The sequence below is a fragment of the Petromyzon marinus genome, chromosome 34, assembly GCF_048934315.1.
Source record: "Petromyzon marinus isolate PM22_M1 ecotype Great Lakes invasive population chromosome 34, UKy_Petmar_22M1.pri1.0, whole genome shotgun sequence".
Taxonomy (NCBI): domain Eukaryota; kingdom Metazoa; phylum Chordata; class Hyperoartia; order Petromyzontiformes; family Petromyzontidae; genus Petromyzon; species Petromyzon marinus.
The window spans coordinates 2088551-2106290 of record NC_133700.1 but is presented as its reverse complement, the minus strand read 5'-3'; the positions used below and the strand labels follow the sequence as shown (position 1 = coordinate 2106290).

The window sequence follows — 17740 nt, the reverse complement described above, 5'->3', positions numbered from 1 at the left end:
AGCTTTGCGGATTGTGCGGTCAGAATATCCTGTCCTCCTGAGAGCCTGGCATACGTGCTCAGGCTCAACGGCTAGGTGGTGCTGGTCGGAGATGCAACGAGCCCTATGGTGGTGTTTTGCTGAGGGAATTCTTCTGGGCTGGATGGTGGTGGGAGTCAGGCATTAGATAGGAATCCGTGTGGGTGGCTCTCCTATAGACAGTGTCCCAACGAGCCATCAGGTCTCAACCAGGAATGGTAGCTTGCCATCATTTTCCACTTCACCTGTAATACTTTCGACAAACAGAATTAAGGTACCCCAATGGGCTCTCCCCTATCACCAGTGGTAGCGAATGTTTTCATGGAGAAATTTGAGATACCATCCAGACATCCACCAGACGTCCTTCCTTGTGGAAGAGATACGTAGATCACACGTTCGTCATCTGGCCACATGTCCTGCTGGCACTGTACCAATTTTGCAACATCAATTCCATACCCCCTCTCCTCGTGAACTCCTGCAGCCACCACTCTGAAAAAAAACCCCTCCCGTGCCTCTATAAAGCTACAAAAGCAGATCACTTTCTCACCTGATGACGGACGCTTGTGTTGCGACCGAAACTTCGTGTTCTTTTTTTTCTATCGACGTGACTTTACCAAAAGAACCAGCGTATGGGTTCCTGCAGTCACGAAAGCTTAAAATCCAGATTGATTAAATTAGCTCGCATGCAGGCATGCATAGGGAACTATTCATCCAGCAGTGGCCTGATCATTACTGACAATAAAACCTGTTCTTTAAACATACATTCCAATTCATGAAACAAGTTAAAAGTGCTGTATTTAGGGTAAAAAAACCTACAACACTGGCTGCTCAAGGGATGTTTTGTACTTTATTTTGAAATAATACACAACAGCTTTCACCCAAACCCGCCAGACTGCACTGCTCCAGCTCAAGAAGTGGTTGTAGATTTCACAACGATTGGATGCAACCAGGCAAACGCGGACATGGTATAAACTGCCCATGTCAATCCAGCCAGGTACAGCTTCAAGAAGCGAAGGAGTGTCAAGCAGGGCCCGGGGCCCGATGTGGTGCAGCCTAGCGGTAGCGGCGCAGCTGCAGCGTGTTGCGACGCCGCCAAGCGGCCTTGCGCGAGCCGCCAATCGTGAGGTGGAAGCGGTGGCCCTTGCCCAGGCCTCGGCTCTTCCTGCCGGCTGAAGTGAGGCCTCGCATCTCGCGGTGCTTGTGCACCGGCTTGGTGATCCATTGTGTGTCGGGATTGCGGCGGATGGCCTTGTGGAAGGTGTCGATGAGGATCACTTCGAAGTACTTGTACGTAGAGTCCTCGCACACCCAGTAGGATGCGAGCACACGCAGGGCACCGCAGTGGCGGCCGGCGCGCTCCTACACAAGCATGAAGACAAATAGCAAAGTTCTATGTCACTTTTATTTAAATAAGCCTTAATGTTATTCATTTAATTGGGATGTCTGTTTCAAGACCTTTTCAGGAAAGTTTACTTTGGAAGGTAAGGCCAATTCCATTTTATGTTTTTTTGCATTGTGGATGTAAACCTGGAGAAGATCCATGCATGTGGGAGGGATATGCTCAAAAATATGCACAGGTGCACCAGTACATTTTCCAACATCCTCACATCCCAGCGGGGGGTGGGGGTTAACCCAACTACGTACGCTTGCGTATGGGGGGGGTCTACTGACAATGTACTTGCGCATAGGAAACAGGGGTGAAGCCTCGATAATAATTTGTCTACATTGGCCTTCTGAGTTAGTCCGGCGGTGGACTTTTTCTTAAACACGTTAAGATTATGAATCCTTGATCGTTTCTGCGTGGATTAAATATTTGCCGTTCTATAGGATTCGGAGGAGGGGTCAAGCGTACATACACAGGTGGGGTATAAGTACGCGTGCGTACAGGGAGGGGTCAAGTTTTGACAGATTTTTGCGTACATACTAAATGGGTGGCCTCTTACCAGTCATTCACATTCATACATTGGATTAAACTATTTAGTCTTTCCCATAGGTGCCCACTGTACCGTCAAAAGGAACCAAATACATTAAAAGGCAACGTTTTCACTCCATTTGACACTGTTAAACCCTGTGCGCCAACAGACAGGAGCAACTTCTCACCTCAGCAACGGACTGCAGGCTGCGGGCGAACTTGAGCTGGTTCACACCCTGGTGGACGGGCTTGCCATAGGTGGCTCCCTTGGGCACGGGGCGTTTGCGGCCACCGCGGCGAACACGCACGCGGTAGATTACGTAGCCTGTAAAGGAAGAGAGAAGTTCAGCAATTGCAAATCACGATTTTCCGTGTTCCCATGCTCAGTCAAGCACAAGGCAGCACTCAATTGGTGGCCCCAAATCAAGGGAGGAAATTGCACATTGCCATGTTCAGCCCCATACTGCAGTGGATAACCTTTTCCCTAGAGAGGGGCAAATGAAACTTTCAAAACACTTTTGGTGGGCCACCGATTAAATGGACAGCTTAGCATTATCCAGTACAATTAACAATTAAGGGTTCGCTTTTAACAGGTGACTAAGTGTACTAAAATTAGCAAGCAAAGCCAAGTGAACAAACCTGGTTCATGCTGCTTAAATGCTTGCAGTGACCGATTTAGCTTGCCAGCCAATTCGACTTGGGAGACCTCATGTAAACAGGCCATACAAAATTAATTAAGAATCAGAACATTTATTGATATTGGAGGAATCCGCCGAGCGATTATTTCTTTCACAGATGTCCACACAGGCTGTTCCCTGCCAGTGTGGCCCTAGGTTGCCCATCCACGTCACATCGTCGGCCATATCAAAAATCTATTTTTCCAGCAATCCCCTCTCAGCAGGAGGGGGGTGGTTCAGGGGACGATGCGCACGAGGCCCTGGGAAGCACCTTGCTTGGCCTTGTAGCCGAGCCGGCGGGCCTTGTCTGGACGGGTGGGCCGGGGTGCACGATGCACGGCCGACAGCTGCCGGTACTGCCAGCAACGAACCCGGAGCAGGAAGCGCATCACATCGGACTGCTTCTTGCGCCACAACTCCTGGATATACTTGTAGGCGCCCATCTTGGCTCACCTGAAAACAAGAGGCACATCAGCACGTGTTATGAGTTGTGCGAAACGGGGTCACCTACAGCCACTTCATGACACTCATACCGACCTCGGTGTTGTTTTTCACCCAATACGCTTTGTGTGATGTGTTCTACTAGCCTTGTATTCTTTGTGGTGGTTGTATTGTGTAAACAGGTCCCCTTAGAAAACGGGCATTAATTGCCCCAATGGATTTCACCAGAGCCAAAATAAACCAAACCTACGGGCCCTCGTGAAGTCAACATGCATTGCCTCCGTGATTGCAGCAAATTGCAAGACGTGGCTCAAGAATAGATCTGTCTTGCAATTACGGGGCATGCAGCATATATTAGCTGCGTGAACCGATTACATATAGAAAATGTGATACAATTCGTGCGCACAATATTATATTCATGTACCAGGAGCGTTATATTTTCATTTACGAATCGTTGTGCCCGGTCAGAAGGCTCCAAAAGTACCTGCGATTTCACCTAAATAAATATTCCAATCAACACTTATTATATGCACTTTCATAATGGCAGATATGTAAATCCCCAACACTGTTGTTTGTGCTCCATGAAGCTGTGACGAACATGAAGCACTGCGTGTGGATCTACACAGTTCAGAAGGCTCCAAAAGTACCTGCGATTTCACCGAAATAAATATTCCACTCAACACTTATTATATGCACTTTCATGCCAGATATGTAAATCCTCAACACTGTTGTTTGTGCTCCATGAAGCTGTGACGAACATGAAGCACTGCGTGTGGATCTACAGTCTTTCTGCCAATACAATGAATGACGAGGGCCTCCCAACGCCATGCGGGTTATGCGACCATACTTCACCACGCTGGTCAGTGAGAATTGTTGAAAGCCGCGGTAGCATAAATAGCCCTGTTCAATGGATTGTTCTGCACTGTTCTCTGCCGACAACGGAGCGGCAGCAACCCAAGTCCATTACAAAAGGCACGGTGGCCGTCTATCCAAGCACCATCCAAGGCTCAACCCTGCCCATCTTCTGGTAAGACTCAGCTCAACCCGGGGATTCGCACACAGGCCAAGTAGCCCCTAAGAGTTATACCAGGGTCTAAACCCACACGAGGTACACGCCTAGGCTTTGGCGCTACTGGAAACAAAAGCTATGTACACAATATGGACTAAGGCAGACAGTTCTATACCACACAGGCCTAGCGCGTCCCCCCCTTCACACACAACCCGACTAGCGTGGCGTGGAAGATCCGGGCCGACACGGTTGGACTTGCAACACAGATAAACGTGCATGTATTTCCCCGCATAGCAAGGGACGGAACAAACTATGTTTATGCAGCGCCTATTAACGCCAAAAACAGCACCAAATATTGCTGCCCGCTTGCCTAGTAATCGCACAATTCAGTCGTTTAAAGTGTTTGAAGGCCGAGTCCGTCCCCAGGAGGGTTCCGACAACACGTGCCACGGACATCAAGCCGTGGCCGCTAAAAGGAGGAACCAAGTCGCCCAAGTCGGTGGCAACGCGTCGCGCTAACCACGGCGCCATTCCCCAATGGACCCAAAAGCACCGCTCGGACCTAGAGGGGGTCCCGGCGAGACCCGAACTCTGGGGGGCCCGGCGCGGCAATTCACTCCGATACGGGGACCGGGACGCGCCGTGGACTCCGTGCGACCCTTCGAGAGGGAATTCGCCCGAGGAGACGCGAGGATGGCGGCGATATGCGATGGATTCCTATCGCGCCGCGCCACTCCAGACACACTCACCGCTATGGCCGCCGGAAGAGAAAGAGGCTGCGCTTCCCAGCGTCCTTAGCGAGGAGGGGCGAAGAGGGGGGGCGGGGCTGAGGGGAGGGGCCATCAGGGGGAAAGGAGGAGGCCGGAAGCACGTGGAGTCACACAAGTTTCTCCCATTGAATGAGATTCAGAATTTTTTATTTTTTTATTGTAATATGTTTTATTTTTATTATTTTATTTCCATTCTACGTGACTTTACCGAAAGAACCAAGAAGAGATTCAGAATGTTTATTAACGCTGGAGGAATCCGATGAGCTATAAAGCTCGTTTTTTTCTCAGATTTCCAGTAGGGGCGAGTGAGAACGTCACAAACGACAAACAATAATGACCAGCTCCATAATCGCCAGCTATGATCGATCCACTGCTTGATAAGAGTTGGTGAAGGGATTTGATACCACGTGGGTATATTTGTATCGTGTCCGAAATGAGACCACAGCTCAAAACCCTGTGCAGAAACAGTGAAGCAAGAAGTCCACAGAGCTGATGGCTGGGGTGAGGGTGTTCCAGAGACTATGGGTTAGAAGAGGAGACCTCCCATTGAGTGGTGGATTCGATATGTATGTACAGTATTTTGATTTAAAGCTTTCGTGACTGCAGGGATTCATATTCTTGGTTCTTTCGGTAAAGTCACGTAGAAGGGAAACAATAAAATAATAAAAATATAAACAATAAAATTCTCACGACGTTTCGACTGCAACACAAGCAATCATCATCACGACGTTTCGACTGCAACACACGTTTCGACTGCAACACAAGCAATCATCTGATGATGATTGCTTGTGTTGCAGTCGAAACGTCGTGAGAAGTTTATTGTGTTATATTTTAGTTTAGTTCATGAACGTGGCGATTCCAGTCCACGGCCAACATCAGTGGCGAGTGATATCTGAACCGGAAAGTTTTGCCGCACGCCTTCACCCAACCGGCACTGATCAGCGTGGTGAAGTATGGTCAAACAACCCCAGCGTGGCATGTCAAGGGTCGGTACATTCCATGATTGCGCATGATCTCAGCAGCAAATACGTCCACGAGATGAATGCCAACAATGTCCCGGAGTTATTCTAGCCACGACGAGTGGGCTTCAGGAGAGAGTTCGTGTAATGCTGCGTATTCCTCCTCCGTTGAACGTGCCTCGACTGCAGTGGTTTACCACGTGGTCCATAGGTTGGCATTTAACAAGACCATAAAAGAGTTTCATAATCATATTTTACACGCTTTCTATTAACTCACTCTGTCTGTTGTCGTTGTTGTCGTATCCTCAAATCTTGTAACTCAAGTTTAACCCACTTCCCAATATGGTATCGACTGCAAACTTGATATACTTATGACATACTGATAACAATTCTATATTATATCATAAAATAAATATTTTTAAACATTCGTTTTTATGTAATGTTTCGGCTTGGCTCTAATTGGCCACGGTCTCCTTACGTTGTGGCAAGCTTGGGGGCCACTTCCTGGGGTCGTGGAGTTATTCCATTACTAGTACGCTACATTTCATAAAAGCGTGTTTTTAAAAAAGTAAAAAACAAAAAATGACTCATTTTAAGGTCATCATCCACCACCAGCTGCAACAATTGGAGGATGCGCCCTCTAGCGGCGGCGGTGGGGAGGTGGGGGGGCGCTATCGGCGACTAAATCGGTGGTCGCCCTCTGGTGGACGAGAGAGAGAGACTCAGCCACCGCCGAACGCAAGGAGAACGAGGAAGCAGAGGGCCCGAGAATCGGGAACGCAGGAGGCAGACGCTCGGAGTGAGTGGAGAGAGTGGTGGGGGGTCGTGGTGGTGGTGGTGCAGGAGAATCCCAGCGAAACCAGGGGCAGCGAAACCCGCGCAAAAAAAAACCCAGCCAGCCTTCAAGCAGCAGCAGCCGCAACAGCAACAGCAGCAGCCATGGAGGAGATGACCAGGCGCCTTCAGGACAGCGGCTACAAGCGTTGGCTGTGCGCCGGTCACTGCCTCGGCCTGCTGAGGGACGCTCTCGTCCCCTTCACGGAGGCCGAGGCGCGACGCTTCCACCGCCGCCTGGCGCAGCGCCTGGGCCCCGGGAGGAGATGCGCCACGGACTGCCCCGTCCGCAGACACAGGGTGCGTTGTGGAGGACCTTCCTCCCCTCCCTCCCCACCGTGGTTTAGAGTAGGCGAGCCTACTCCTCACACGCGATAACCTCAACACAGGTCAACAAGTGTGGTCACCTCGCTTGGACGTTGTGGCGAGACTCCAGGCAAAAGGTCCGGGGGGGGGGGGCACATGAGGGTCAAGTATTGGGCGCAGCGGTGGCTAGGAGATGTTAACTACATCGCCCGGTGTGCAGGAGGTCGTGGGTTCGATGCAGATGCTGACATCCTGCTGCTGTTTATTTTGAGTTTGCAGTGTCTTTTTCTCTCCCCGTGGTCGCGTGGATTTTTCTCCGGTCCCATCCACCCACCCACCACCCACCACATTTTAGAAATCAACATCACGCGTTCAGACTATTTGGCTGCTGCTATAAATTTAATTCGTGATAAAGCAATTTGGTTGAGCTATCATTTTTGGCCAGGTCGCTTCTGAGACAGAGCTACGTAGCTCAGTGGGCATTACCTGGTGAAATATAAAAAAAATAGCTTAACAAAAATTTGTATTTATTGTGGGCGCTTGGTAGGAATACAGGGGACCTGTCCCGGTGTGTTTGGTACAGATGTCCACCGTACTGGAGTGACTTTCATCTCCACCCGTGTGGGGAAATCGGCAGTGGGGAGACCTACAGATGCGTTGGCTTAACTTGCCCTTGCCATACAAATGTGGAGTTTATACCACTTGGCCTCTAGGGGTTAACCAGAAGATACCCCCCCCTGCCCGCCCGCCCCCACGTCCGTTTGAGTGGAAACTAACTTTTGTGACTTTGATCACGACCCAGAATTGTTGGCAATTGTGTCAACATGTACGGTACTGTCTGTTGAACTTCTTTCGCACCGTACGTAGCCAACCGTGCTCATCGGAGGTGCGATTAAAAGCCGTGGTCGTTGATACTGTGCTCATAGGAGTTGCGGCGAGAATTTTTATTGTTTTATATATTATTATTTTATTGTTTCCCTTCAACGTGACTTTACCGAAAGAGCTAAGAATATGAATTACTGCAGTCACGAAAGCTTTAAATAAAAAAAAACACAACAAGCAGTTTCAAAGAAATTGAGTTTCCAAACTCGATTTAAAAGTGCACTAAGCCTTCCGCCGTGATGTGTCATATCCTGTGTCCCGCCTACATCACTTGATGCGATTGAAATTCAAACCAAGACACTTTTATTAAAATACTCCTGGTCTGAGTTGGAGTGCCCACTTGGTTGTTCAGGTTGTCGTCCCGCCGGCTTCATCAGCCACCGGCTTTATCGTGAACGTGACATGGCACTCGAGACAATAGCAAGGGAGCTTACTGCGCGACGCGCCTTGAAGCTTGAACTGTAAACTTTTATGAAGTTGGTTTCCTTGGCTTTCAAATTTCCATGCGCACGTGGCTTTCACTAACACTGGCATTTTATGTACTGTACCGCATAAGCAATGCTGAATACTAATGCTTTAAAAGAGGAACACGTGGATCAGAGAACGTACGCAGTTTACAGCATCGGCTGCTGTACTGTTAAAGGTTAGCGGGGCTTGGGGCAGGCCAAGTCCCTAAGAAGGGATGATGATGGACAAGGATAATGGAGTGGCAGCCAAGGAATGGAATGCGAGAAGCCATCCACCCAGACGATCGGTTTGTGTGCGGCTGTTGGGTGGATTCGCATGACAAGATCGTGGGAGATGGTGTCACCATGGAAAGGCTTTCATCCAGCAGTGGATTGATCATAGCTGATGAATGCTGTTAATGCTGTTAAGCCAATTGACATTTGTAGAACAAAGCACTTTTTAACAGTTTGCAAAAATCTTCGTAAATACGTTTCACCATTCCTTAAATGCACACTTCGGAATTGATTTCAACCACTGCGCTGTAAAACATTTTAATGTTAACTTTGCTCAGGAGTAAATTGTGTTGCTCTCTCTGCCTTCAGCTTGAAAACGCCTGTGCGGTGTGTACTGACTGGAAGGCAGCAATCCTCCAGTATCACTCCAACCCTACAGGCATGGTCTACTGGGGCAACAGTAAACCTAGTCTCTGGGCAGTGAGACACTGGGAAGTGGCCAAAGTGAGTGAGTGAGTGAGTCGCACGGATAAAACAAACACACAACATCAGCCCTTTTTTGCCCACTTCAGCAATTGTTTCTTGCTGTGGTTGTCCCACCTGATGACGGTCGCTTGTGTTGCGCCCGGAACGTCGTGATATAATTTATTTTATTTTATACCTACGTGACTTTACCGAGAGAACAAAAGAGTACGGGCCTCGTGCTTTATTCACGCAGAAAGTCAATAAATATGGAAATGTTGGTTCCTTTGCCATGTGCAAGTGTTTAATACGCCAACAAAGGTCAAATGTGGTGAGAAATATATTGCACAGAGGCTTGTGTCAGCCTGTCCTTCAATACACTAACTTTCCGCCCGTTGTCAATCCACTACTGGATGAAGGCATATGTTTGTCATGGTGGTTGTTTAACTCTACGTCACCCGGCTGGTCAGTGCTGGTTGGTGAAGGAGGCGCCAAGGACTGTTTTGGGGTCGCCATTGCCGGGAGTCTTAACTCGGGTGGCTGGGTTCATCGCATAGTGCTCTAACTACTGCGCTATCACTCCTGCTCCCCGCACACCTCACGGCCACAGGCGGTGTGAGCAGTGTGTGTGGTATTGCGGGTATTTTGCATAATGCAGTGCTGCCTAAATATGTTTCAACTTGTTGTGCATTGACGATCGAGATGATTTTTCAGAAAAGTGTGTAGCAACGTGAAAAAAAAAAAACCGTGTACAGATTTTGTTTAGACTAAGTTGGTCATGCCGATGCGAGGTTGCTCGTTTGTGTCTCGTGCGTCGTGTGAAGGTGTACATGCCGCGGGGACAGAAGGACGTGCACCAAGGGGCAAACCACAGTGACTGCACCGCCTTGCTCAACCTCATGCACAACTGCAAGCATTTCCACCAGTTTGTGACTCCAATGACCGTGTCTGCGGTGAGGCCCCTCATGAGTCTACTCTCGTGGTTATACCTGTTCATGTTCACAAATCTGGCTGTCGCCTGATGAAGCTAGTTGTAATTGCTGGCGACACGTCGTACTCAGATTGTAAATGTTGTGGCTTGGCTCTCCAACACACCGGTGGGCTGTACTAGCGACGAATTGGCACGTTCTGTTTACATGACAACCCTTACTAGTTGGCTGTGTCGGATGGTGGCGGGTTTTAACGACATATGCTATCTAACCCAAAAGTCTCTATTATGGATGTTCACATGTGTCTGTGTACTCGTTAAGGAATAGAAGGAACAGTTCTCTGTGTTGACACAACACACGTGCTTTTTGGGTGTCCTCAAGTTGTGTTTGTGTATGTGTGTTGTCATTCATCCTGGTAGGTAATACATATAAGCAACTAGGTGATGCATTGGGTGGATATGTTTATGTTCATGTGTGTCTGTGTACTCTTTAAGGCAGTGCTCTTCATTGGAAGGCCCGTGGGCCACTGGTGAGCCCTGTTGGCCTTTGGTGTGGCCCCTGACGTGCAGCCCCCAACAATACACAAATGTGAAAACGCCCCATCATGCTGTCAAACCCAATGGTTTAAAATGTGTGGCGGCCCTCACTGATGTCTTATCGGCGAAAGTGGCCCCCTTAGGAAAATAAGCGAAGAGCACTGCTTTAAGGAATCGATGGAGCAGTTCTCTTGTTTTGACACAAACATTGTGCCGAATGAGTGTCCTAAAGTTTGTTTGTGCGTGTGTGTGTGTGTTGTCATTCATCCCGATAGGTAATAAATGTAAGAAACCAGGTGATGCATTCGGTGGATATGCGGATTCCCCAGGAGGAGATGATCGACTTTGTGGGCCGAATCCTGGCCCTCTTACAGGAGCTGCATCATCTCGAGAATGCTAAATGGGTGGCATGGAACGTACAGCAGGTAGCCGCAGCTGTCGTGTACGGCTAAGGCACCCAGACTTTAATCGCAGGGTTGTTTTTGCTGCTTTGGGTTTTGTAAAGCAACTTTTAAAGAGACTTTGGCACCGTGAAAACCATTGGATGATTTTCAGCCCATGGTAACATTTTCATATTTAAGTCACCTTGCCTTGTGATGAAATATACATTTGGAAATGTTTCTGACATAGTTTGTGGTAGAAGTTTATATTATTTCTAAATATAAGGAATACCAGGGTTTCTGAAAAAATATGAAACCTCTGTTTTCTTAAAAAAGAACACAATCAGCGCCATTGTGTAGAAGTCAGTTACGAAACATTGTTTTCACTTTTGCCATCAAACAAGCCACTTTATAGTTTTCTTGGATCTTCAAAATACATTCCTCATGAAAGTAAACTGCTGCCACATTTCAAATGACCACATTTTGTTGTTTTGGAGTAACGTTTCAATTGTAATTATATCCGTATGAAACTGAGAGCGCTACTTCGTTTTTTTTTTGCGCAGATAAAGTACACGTCCTTTGAGATCGTGTTCCCCAAGGGCGACTGGCCAGATGGGGACACGGTGGCGGCAGACGATGACTCAGAGGATGGGTGCCAGGAAGGGGAAAGGTTGCTTAAGCTGGAGCAGCAGCTGTTGAGAGAGCGCGTGCAGGAGCTGTGTGTATCTGCGGAAGAGGACGGATACTCCCCTTCACAGGAGGTTCGGGCCTTCACAGGAGCCACGCGCACACGCGGTTTATAGCTCACTGTCAAAGGCACAAGGCCGCGCTCGTTTCTGTTGCGAACATTCTCTGTGCAATGTGTCGTCAAGAAAGTGCCACCTCACGTCGTGTAAAAGTGCCTTGGGCAAAGTTTTCAGAAAAGCGGCCGGTTGCTTTAGCTAGTTAACTGTTGTCATTCCACAGTGGCTGTCTGCTTTCTTTTAATATTAAATGGGAAAGAATGACGTTTAATTAATTATTTACAATATAACATTTATAAATACAGTAGAACCTCGGAGATGGAACGCCCCAGGGCTCGGAACAATTCGGTGATCGAACAAAATTTTCGACCATTTTTTGCTCCGGACATCGAACAACAAATTCGGAGGTCGAAGAACTTGAAAGAAGCTGCGTGGGCCGAGTCACGTAACCAGGGCGACCGAGACGCGTAACCAGGGCAACCGAGACGCATAGCCATGGCGACCGAGACGCGTAGCCATGGCGACCGAGACAAAGGCGAATGACCCAGTTCACGCGTAGCTCTCGCCCAGTGCAGACCCGCCAAAAACATCGTTCCGTTAACTTTTTCCTCACCACCTTCCACTCGAGCCATCCACTCTCCTTACTACAGGTAAAGTGACGTTCAATGTTCATTTATTATATTAATTATAACGGTGTTTCATGTTTTTTGTATGCTTTTTTGTACTGTACTGTATTTTTAATATTGTAAACTTTGTGTAAAAATGGCCCATAATAGGAGCATCCTTGGGTGGGGAACCAATTAATGCTATTTCCATTCATTCTTATGGGGAAAATTGATTCGGTGTTCGAACAAATCGGTGTTCGAACACGGTTTTGGAACGAATTAAAGTGATCTCCGAGGTACCACTGTAGATCGATCTTTTGTTGATGTAAAAAACTAAAAGGGAATTTAAGAGAAAACAAAATCGTTGATTTAGCGGAAGTGTGGTGAAGGTTGCATAGTGCCAGCAAGTCTTTAAAATAAATGAAAAGATATTGAGCATTACAAAAATAGTTTCGTTTCCACTTTGCGTATCACGCATTCTAAGCAGACTTCATAAAGAAACATGGTTAATCACTTAAACCCCTTTCTTACCCTCAAGCCATCTTTCTGTGCATGGGCCTAGTCGAATGGCCGTGGGTATGCAATGGAGTGCGCGTCTATTCTGTCTGTGTGCTGTGGCAGGACATACAGTGCATGCAGAGCCTGAGGCCCCTATTGCTGGGTGGAGGACCAGCCGGAGGCCTGGCCAAGGAGATCATTACGCTGCAGGCTCTGGCCGAGAGGTTTGGTGTGGCACTGACGGCTGAGCCCGACGGAAAAGCAGGTGATCGGAGTTTTACTATTTTGGCGAGTTTATATGCGAGTGAAATTTGGCCGGGGACACGTTGCTCGAATCAATGATTGCTGGCGGGTTGAGACTAATGATGGAGAGGCAGCCGATGGAGAGAGCACGCGTGAGCTAGTTGGATTGTTATACGATGGCAACGTGAGAGATGGCATTGGCTTGCGGAAGACCTTCATTCCGACAGTGGATTGATCGTGGCTGATTGCGATGATAACAGTAGCAGCAACCAACAACAAATGCGTTGACAGCTTTTGTGTACAGCGACTGTGGTTGAGTTAGTTGAGAGTTGCGTTGCGATTGCAGGCGTTTCCAAAGAAGCGGTGGCTTCAGGCGAGGGTTCGCTCCCACCCGGAGGGAACGGAGAGGGGCCCGCCGCTTCCCTTCCGCAGAGCGAGGAAGAGACAAACTCCAACCAGAGCGCGGTGGCGGCCGCCTCAAAACCCGGTAATGGAAGGGGTGGCGCAAAAAGTCCCTGGCAATGCTGGAGAGAGAGAGAGAGAAAGTCTAAAGTAATTTCCCACTCAATTGGGAATTCAGGCGGCGCTCATCTCCTGCTTACAGCCCAGAGCCAGTGGTGGAAATTCCGATGGTGGTGGCCGAGTAAATCCATAGGACATCCAATGTTGACTTCCCTTCAAAGTGTAGTGCTCATTTTAATGGCCCCAAATGGATGATGAGCTGAGTAGACCCTCAACCAGGATATGACCTTGCAGCATGATTTGCGAGCCGCTCGATCTACCGCTGAGGCACCTGCCCTGAAAGGGTTGGCAACAGAGCCCTGGCAAACCTTGCTATAGAATCCCACGTTTGACTTAAGCCTAGAAGGAAATGTATATGGAGATAAACCTGAGTAAACTGTGTTGCAATCATAATCTCTTTGCGAGTGCAACCACCACATTCTGATTTATTCTTGTATAAGTACGTGGTAACAATGCAAAGTATGCACGTCAAACTATGTTAAACTGCATTCGTAATTTTGGTGATGTACAATTGCTGGCGTGAAGCCAGGGTTTACGTGCAAAATGCTTCTCACTGCGGTCGTGGTTGATGTCTTATTTTTTTTAGAAACGGGTCAGGAACTGGAACCTGCAAGTTCGGAGGCCGAAGGTGTAAAGAAGTGAAGTGGCACATCATCATCTCGCTTCGGTGGGGGCGGGGGGGGGTTCGAGCTTTTGCCCGTCAACATTGGTGAAAAACCTCCCCCACTCCGTGCGAGAGACGTCTTCTGCATTTGGCTTCCAATTCGTGGCGAAAGACTTTTCTTTGCAATGCAACCGGAGTGCTTTGTAAATTCCATTACTCACATTTACTTAGCTCCATCCCGAGAATGATGAGGCCACTTTTTTACGACGTGTGTGATATAATCACGTGACATGGGGGGGGGGAGGGTGATTCTGAAGTGTATATTTCAAGCATTGGATTGAATCAATAATGTCCTTTTTAGCAGTCTTTGATTTTTATATTCACGCTTGTTTACACGTAACTGTGTAATGTTTACAAAAATACATTCCAAATAATGCAGTGTAGTGGGGGTTTTTTAAAACATTTTTATAATTTTGAAAATAATTATTTCCCGTAAAAAGATTAATGCAGAGTACATAATTTGACACTATAAAACAAACCTTTACGGGTGGATTTTACTCAGCAGTTGTGTTCAAGCGTTGGCGCTACCGAGCTCTGGTGGAGCACGATTTATCGAGGCGCACAACACCCTGCACACTTGGCAAAGCCCCGCGCGCCGACAACAATCTGCACACCGACTCGGCAGCCTCCTATCCACACACGGCCCTGCACGAACTGAAATCCCTTTTCAACTGGCACATCCGGTCCATGTCAGCGCTTGGGGCTGGGGGGGGCCCTCATGGTACGGGTAGCTTCCCACTGGATATTTGCCGGCCCAACTGGCCTTGCAAGACATCTGAATCTGGCTCGAGCTCGGGGGGGGGGGGTGGGGGGGGGTGCAAAGCAGAGCCAGGGGTGTAGGCAATCGTTTTCTTTTTTACCTAGCTTGTAACATCAGCAGCACCGGTCGTATAATGTGGTAAAGGAAAAAAATGTACCTGTTGCTTCTGGAGCCGCGCTGGGCTCACTGAGCACAGCCCTGGCACGGCACAGGTGTGCAGTGGAAAAAGAGGTACGAGTAATCTGCATTGCACATGAGGTGTGAGGTGTGTTTTTGTACTGTAATAACCTTTGCAAGTATTAATGTGTTCTTTTTTTTAAATCACCACTGTGGTATTTTCAACGAAGAACGTACATTAATACCTGTCCAACCCAATCGCTTAAGTAGTCAAGCTTCCCTCTTAGAAAATGCAATTTATAATACAAACTTTTATATCGCACTTCCTGTTCAAATATTGCAATTGGTTGTTTTCCATTTAAGGTATTCAAACGAAAGTATAATACTGGATGTAATACAAAAAACAAACTGTATTCTCTGTATGAGCAATGTCATATAACGAAGCCGGCTAATGAGACAGTCTGTAAGTTGCTCTTGTAGATGCATAATTGCTCCCCCAACTCGTGATGGCGAGTGTGTTTATCACATTAAAGCCACGTGCTGCCAGCATAACTCTGTACATAAATGTCGGTGAATGCACAGAGGCACAGAGTTCAATTCTTCTGGCTGCACCGGTCCAGGCTAGAGTCAAATTGATTAGCAACGTGTTAATCTGCCAGTAGGAGTTCCCCAAATAGCAGATTTGACCGACATTACCGTGATGATTATGTAGGAAAGAGTAATTTTCATTGCGGCTTTTAAACAACTTTTTAAACCATTAAACTAAACTATTGAACGATTACTCTTTGGTTCTATTGGGTAAAGTCACGTAGGTGAAAATAAAATAACAAAAAATCACGACGTTTCGGCCACAACACAAGCGGCCTTCATCAGGTGAAGGGACGAGACAGTCAGTCAGGTGAAGGGACGAGACTGTCAGTCTCGTCCCTTCACCTGATGAAGGCCGCTTGTGTTGTGGCCGAAACGTCGTGATTTTTTGTTATTTTATTTTCACCTACGTGACTTTACCCAATAGAACCAAAGAGTATGGATCCTAGCAGTCACGAAAGCTTTAAATCTAGTATTGAACGATTTTTTTTAATTTAAGCAGGTTAAGGCCCACCTGAGCGACACGGCTCTTTTTCAGAAACGACGAGGCCACACATAAGCTCAACGAAGTGGCTGACCATTTTGGAAATTTAGAGCAGCGAAATACTCCTAACCGCACGATTAAAAAAAAAGGGGTTTGATAAGGGCTGTGGCCAAACTGACATTTTAATCCAGTTGTGCCCATAATAATGCGTTGGTTTGTTATGCCAGTCTTGACTGTTTTGAGTGACAGCGGCTAAACAATGCCACACGTGTCCTCGTCATGCAAATGCAAGGGTCCCTGGGCATGGGAGAGGCATTGGCTGCCCCCTAGGTTTCTGGTGTTGGATGCACCATATTCAACCGGCCCTTTGATGTCATCCCGTGTGATGAAGTGCATTCGAACTGTAGCTTTAATAGTAGTGCCATGCTGGGCGCACGGCGCGTTTGTAACCTGTATGTATGCGGACTTTTAAAATAAATGGGACGTGTCGTTGTTGAATGGTTGTGTTTTAAAGGCTACGTCTGTCGATTCGACCTCCGGTGTTTTCACGTAAAAAAATACCCAGAACTGTAGTTTTTAGGCAAAAATTAGCTGCCAAATATGAAATTTTAATAAGCATTAATGAGTTTGCTTTGCCCAGAACACTAAGAAAATATTGGCTTGTTCATCGCACCTACATGGGTTTAATGTTCATGTCACTGTAAATGTTTCCTGCAGAGGAGAGCGTACTCCGCACACTCATATCATGTTAGCAACTAATGCCTTGCAGTTGAACTGATATTGTGTTGCTAATTATACAGACTGGAACAGAACAGAGCAAACCAGGATGTACTTACTAGAAATGTGTTCGGTGCTGCTCAAATGAAAATTAAAAGTTACTGGAGAGAATACTTTTCTTAACTCGATGTTCAAGAGTTTACTGAAGCAATGGTCGTTCTGTGTTGCAGCAATCACGCTCAACACATAAGTGGTCTTAAAGGAAAACGAAGTGAAGAAGGGGAAATTCGACATTGCATATCAGTACAATAATTTATGCTTTGCTGTTAATTTCCATTGATATAATGACTTATCAGCAAATCTTTCACAAAGAACGTTCATATTTAAAAATGGTTAATATTTAATGATGCTGTAAAGTGAACCTCGATAAATGTGAACAAAGATGTAATTGCCATGACCTTGTCATGCATAGCATGTTCGCTAGGCAATAGGCATCATCTGTCAGAGGGTTACAACTGGAAAACAACCCAGGACATTGGTGGGAGATGGACTGGGATCATCATGAATTCAAGATATGGGTGAGAGCAGATTGCAGTGCTCTTGGAAAACGGAGCTTAATGATGAAAACATACGTGTGTGATCGATGTTTAGTGCCTGCTATGACAGGCGTACATAGCCAACACGGTGACGTGTAGCATATTTTCGACAAGGTAACGGTTATTGCAACTCACTACTCTATGGGATGTCTGCCAAAAACATTACCAAGCTGCAGCGTGTACAAAATCCTCTGGCACGTGTCGTGACGGGCACTGCAAGATCCGGCAATATCAGTCCCAACGCTCGCTGACCTGCATTGGCTACCGGTTGCCGAACGAATTTACAGGGTTTTGAGACCTCCTTTGCCAGAAACAAGATATAGGAATAGGTTTTACCCTTTTAACTGGCACAAAAACTGACACCTTTATTCAAGGCATCATGTTTGCAATGACCACAACACAAGCAGT

General features: G+C 47.2%; 2 protein-coding genes across 4 annotated transcripts; one reads left to right on the top strand and one right to left on the bottom strand.

Moving 5' to 3' along the window:
* Positions 1-846: 846 nt before the first annotated feature.
* On the bottom strand, positions 847-4901 carry RPL15 (ribosomal protein L15). Of its 2 annotated transcripts, none has more exons than XM_032965347.2 (4): positions 4807-4901; positions 2879-3060; positions 2119-2255; positions 847-1377 (listed from the first exon to the last, which is right to left on the bottom strand). In XM_032965347.2, exons 2-4 carry the CDS (start codon positions 3048-3050, stop codon positions 1072-1074), a joined length of 615 nt encoding a protein of 204 aa, XP_032821238.1. In that variant the 5' UTR covers positions 3051-3060; positions 4807-4901; the 3' UTR covers positions 847-1071. The 2 variants fall into 2 exon arrangements, with proteins under 2 accessions (XP_032821238.1, XP_032821239.1); XM_032965348.1 differs by lacking the exon at positions 4807-4901 and adding an exon at positions 4620-4796.
* A 1548-nt stretch (positions 4902-6449) lies between these two features.
* C34HXorf38 (chromosome 34 CXorf38 homolog) lies at positions 6450-16517 on the top strand. 2 transcript variants are annotated; one of them, XM_032965343.2, is made up of 8 exons: positions 6452-6920; positions 8858-8992; positions 9775-9903; positions 10691-10840; positions 11359-11556; positions 12765-12906; positions 13231-13371; positions 13993-16517. In XM_032965343.2, the coding sequence occupies exons 1-8, from the start codon at positions 6726-6728 to the stop codon at positions 14046-14048; spliced, it is 1146 nt and encodes a 381-aa protein (XP_032821234.1). In that variant the 5' UTR covers positions 6452-6725; the 3' UTR covers positions 14049-16517. The 2 variants fall into 2 exon arrangements, with proteins under 2 accessions (XP_032821236.1, XP_032821234.1); XM_032965345.2 differs by lacking the exon at positions 8858-8992 and having other exon boundaries at positions 6450-6920.
* The last annotated feature ends 1223 nt before the right edge of the window (positions 16518-17740 follow it).

Excerpts from the sequence above, each read along its gene's own strand:
- C34HXorf38 (XM_032965343.2), top strand. The coding sequence starts at position 6,726 with ATGGAGGAGATGACCAGGCGCCTTCAGGACAGCGGCTACAAGCGTTGG. Across the intron at positions 6,921-8,857 it reads GCCCCGTCCGCAGACACAGG|CTTGAAAACGCCTGTGCGGT; the intron begins GTGCGTTGTGGA and ends CTCTGCCTTCAG. Across the intron at positions 9,904-10,690 it reads CTCCAATGACCGTGTCTGCG|GTAATAAATGTAAGAAACCA; the intron begins GTGAGGCCCCTC and ends TCATCCCGATAG.
- RPL15 (XM_032965347.2), bottom strand. The coding sequence starts at position 3,050 with ATGGGCGCCTACAAGTATATCCAGGAGTTGTGGCGCAAGAAGCAGTCC. Across the intron at positions 2,256-2,878 it reads CGGCTACAAGGCCAAGCAAG|GCTACGTAATCTACCGCGTG; the intron begins GTGCTTCCCAGG and ends CTTCCTTTACAG. Across the intron at positions 1,378-2,118 it reads GCCTGCAGTCCGTTGCTGAG|GAGCGCGCCGGCCGCCACTG; the intron begins GTGAGAAGTTGC and ends ATGCTTGTGTAG.